The sequence below is a fragment of the Triticum aestivum genome, chromosome 2A (genome assembly GCF_018294505.1).
Source record: "Triticum aestivum cultivar Chinese Spring chromosome 2A, IWGSC CS RefSeq v2.1, whole genome shotgun sequence".
In the NCBI taxonomy this organism is placed as follows: domain Eukaryota; kingdom Viridiplantae; phylum Streptophyta; class Magnoliopsida; order Poales; family Poaceae; genus Triticum; species Triticum aestivum.
The window spans coordinates 428,284,473-428,288,424 of NC_057797.1; the positions used below are offsets into that span (position 1 = coordinate 428,284,473).

General features: G+C 49.4%; 1 protein-coding gene across 1 annotated transcript; it reads right to left on the minus strand.

Annotated features, from left to right (window-relative positions):
* Window positions 1–2,684: 2,684 nt before the first annotated feature.
* On the minus strand, window positions 2,685–3,733 carry LOC123185367 (uncharacterized). The gene has a single exon (XM_044597257.1). The coding sequence runs from the start codon at window positions 3,492–3,494 to the stop codon at window positions 3,006–3,008; it is 489 nt and encodes a 162-aa protein (XP_044453192.1). The 5' UTR covers window positions 3,495–3,733; the 3' UTR covers window positions 2,685–3,005.
* Between the last annotated feature and the right edge of the window lie 219 nt (window positions 3,734–3,952).

Genomic DNA, 3,952 nt, shown 5'->3' on the forward strand with positions numbered 1-3,952 from the left:
GTTCGTCATAAAGAGTTACGTCGATGCAAGCTTTTTACATCGATCTAGATGACTCTAAGTCTCGATAGGATATATGTTGAAAGTGGGAGCAATTAGCTAGAGTAGCTCCGTGCAGAGCATTGTAGACATAGAAATTTGCGAAATACATACAAATCTGAATGTTGCAGACCCGTAGGCTAAACTTTTCTCACAAGCAAAACATGATCACTCTTTGGGTGTTAATCACATAGCGATGTGAACTAGATTATTAACTCTGGTAAACCCTTTGGGTATTAGTCACATGGAGATGTGAACTAATCACATAAAGATGTGAACTAGATTATTGACTCTAGTGCAAGTGGGAGACTGAAGGAAATATGCCCTAGAGGCAATAATAAAGTTGTTATTTATATTTCCTTATATCATGATAAATGTTTATTATTCATGCTAGAATTGTATTAGCCGGAAACTCAGTACATGTGTGAATACATAGACAAATAGAGTGTCACTAGTATGCCTCTACTTGACTAGCTCATTGAATCAAAGATGGTTAAGTTTCCTAGCCATAGACATGAGTTGTCATTTGATTAACGGGATCACATCATTAGAGAATGATGTGATTGACTTGACCCATTCCGTTAGCTTAGCACAATGATCGTTTAGTTTGTTGCTACTGCTTTCTTCATGACTTATACATGTTCCTCTGACTATGAGATTATGCAACTCCCGAATACCGGAGGAACACTTTGTGTGCTACCAAATGTCACAACGTAACTGGGTGATTATAAAGGTGCTCTACAGGTGTCTCCAATGGTACTTGTTGAGTTGGCATAGATCGAGATTAGGATTTGTCACTCCGATTGTCGAAGAAGTATCTCTGGGCCCTCTCGGTAATGCACATCACTATAAGCCTTGCAAGCAATGTGACTAATGAGTTAGTTGCGGGATGATGCATTACGAAACAAGTAAAGAGACTTGCCGGTAACGAGATTGAACTAGGTATTGAGATACCGACGATCGAATCTCGGGCAAGTAACATACCGATGACAAAGGGAACAACGTATACCGTTATGCGGTTTGACCGATAAAGATCTTCGCAGAATATGTAGGAGCCAATATGAGCATCCATGTTCCGCTATTGGTTATTTAATGGAGACATGTCTCGGTCATGTCTACATAGTTCTCGAACCCGTAGGGTCCACACGCTTAACGTTTCGATGACTATCGATATTATGAGTTTATGTGTTTTGATGTACCGAAGGTTGTTCGGGGTCCCGGATGAGATCATGGACATGACGAGGAGTCTCGAAATGTTCGAGACGCAAAGATCGATATATTGGAAGGCTATATTCGGACATCGGAAAGGTTCTGAGTGGTTAAGGTATTTATCAGAGTACCGGAGAGTTAGGGGAATTCGTTGGGGAGTATATGAGCCTTATTGGGCTTTAGGGGAAAGAGAAAGGGGAGGTTGCGCTCCCCCCCAAGGCCTAGTTTGAGTTGGACTAGGGGGAGGGCGGCGCCCCCTCCTTCCTTCTCTTCTCTTTTCCCTTTCCTTCTCTCCTACTCCTACTACATGGAAGGGGGGGGATCCTACTCCCGGTGGGAGTAGGACTCCCCAGGGCGCGCTATAGTAGAGGGCCGGCCCTCCCCCTCCCCCACTCATTTATATACGGGGGAGGGGGACACCCCATGGACACACAAGTTGATCAGTTGATCTTCTAGCCGTGTGCGGTGCCCCCCTCCATTATAATCCACCTCGGTTATATCGTAGCGGTGCTTCGGCGAAGCCCTGCATCGGTAGCATCATCATCACCGTCATCACGCCGTCGTGATGACGGAACTCTCCCTCGAAGCTCTGCTGGATCGGAGTTTGTGGGACGTCATCGAGCTGAACGTGTGCTGAACTCGGAGGTGCCATACGTTTGGTACTTGGATCGGTCGGATCATGAAGACGTACGACTACATCAACCGCGTTCTCATAACGCTTCCGCTTACGGTCTAGGAGGGTACGTGGACGACACTCTCCCCTCTCGTTGCTATGCATCACCATGATCTTGCGTGTGCGTAGGATTTTTTTTGAAATTACTGCGTTCCCCAATAGGCGTCTCACCTACGGAGCTCCAGCCGCCGACGGCGGCAGCGGCAACCAGTGATCCCTAACCGTAGCGGAGGCGATCGAGCTCCATCCAAGGAAGGGGAAGACAGCCATCCACCGGCCGGATGGTGTTAGAGGGAAGGGAGGGCAGCGACCAAGTGCCAGTCAGCGACAATGATAGCAACAACTGAAGATTCTTAATCGTAGCAGTGGGGGACGGTCGTCGCCCGTCGAGGCGCTCCTCACCTCCTCGTGTCGATTTGGTTGCACGATTTGATTATCATCCATGGGTCGAAACGGTTGACACAGTTCGGTCTATGTCCAGACCAAACCAAACCAGTCCAACAATAGGTTGAGCCTAAACCAAACTAAATTGATTTAGGGACTTAGCCCATTTCATCGAATCTAAAAGCAACCCAATACGAAAACTGACTTAAATTATGGTTTTAGTCTAAACCATCCCAGGTTTACTTATGACTAACCCTGAACTAACTCTAGCCAAATAGATGTTTGGATAACAGGATTAGATTGTAATAAATGCACTAGAAGAATTAGCTCCAATTAACATCTCTTGAGTAGAATAGTTTTTTTAAGATGAATTAGATGCAACTAGCTCAAACTAATGTTTATATTTAGATACTTTAAGGCTATTTGAGCTCAAACTAGCTCAGACAGAAGCCCACGGATCCGGATACGCCGTGACACGGACTAAATACGATCGAAGATAAGGATAGATAAGAAAAGGGGACGACTGCTGCGCGGAAGAGATTACAACAAGCGAATGCGCCAGAATAATTTCCATACAGAACAGAATGGTGCGAGAAGGATTAACTATTTACAGCACCGACTGCAGATTTCTGCACACTCGAAGTCGAAGGGGGAAAATAGAGGAAGGCTGGACACGAGGCAAGCTTCCCAGTGCAACAATCGATCAAGCCACAGGCACATGCGCGGCCCTCCCCCTCTGCCCACTGGCCCGGCCGGCGGAGACGGCGCAGCTCCGGCTCCTGGCAAACGGCACGCCGGCGCCGGCGAGACCAAAGTCGCACGGCCCGTCCTCGTCGATCTTCGCCATGGCCACGCTCCGGCTCCTGGGCACCGCCGGCGGCCGCTCTGGGGCCGCCCGCCTCTCCGACGCGGCGCGCATGAGCTCCCGCAGGTCGCCGTCGCCGTCGTAGGACCGCGAGGAGGATGAGGGGGAGGCGGAGGCGGAGAAGCTGTGGTAGCCGGCGGCCCTGCTGCACGGCGCAGGGGCGGCGGCGAAGGACGGGTAGCCGAAGGAGGCGTCGGACGGGAATTGGCCCGCGCAGCTGGTGAGGCTCCGCACGTAGAGGTCGCGCGCGCGGCCCAGAGCCCGCCGCGGCGCGCGCCACAGCCAGCTTGCCAGCTTGCCGCCGCCGTTGCTGCCCATTCGGCTCATGCACCGCTGGTTAAGCCCGTCGCTAATTACACTGTTAATACTAGTAGCTTTCTTCTAATTCGAACAAGAGATGGACGGGGAGAAGAGAAGAGATGCAGCTCGCGATTCAGGGGGTTGCTTATATATAGAGAGGGAGAGAGCGAGCAAATGATCGGATTTGCAGATATATGGTCTTTATTTTGCTTTCTATGAGTACTACTAGTAGTACTACTATTCAACGCGATAATAATTGTACAAAATATAATACGAGTACTATATTTATTTCTTCTGTACCATTGTGAGAGACGAGCCCATAGGTGGGTGGCCGGTGATGACCGGGCACTTACAGGTGCATGTCCCAAGTTGTGATGACTTGTTCACCTCCAGTTTGTCCTGGATCGAATCAGAGCAAGGCTAGCCGGATGGAAGGGCAGGTTCATGTCCATTGCTGGTCGACGGGTCCTCGTCAGAGCCGTGCT

Bases quoted from the DNA above. Each gene is read 5' to 3' on its own strand.
- LOC123185367 (XM_044597257.1), bottom strand. From the start codon at position 3,494: ATGAGCCGAATGGGCAGCAACGGCGGCGGCAAGCTGGCAAGCTGGCTG.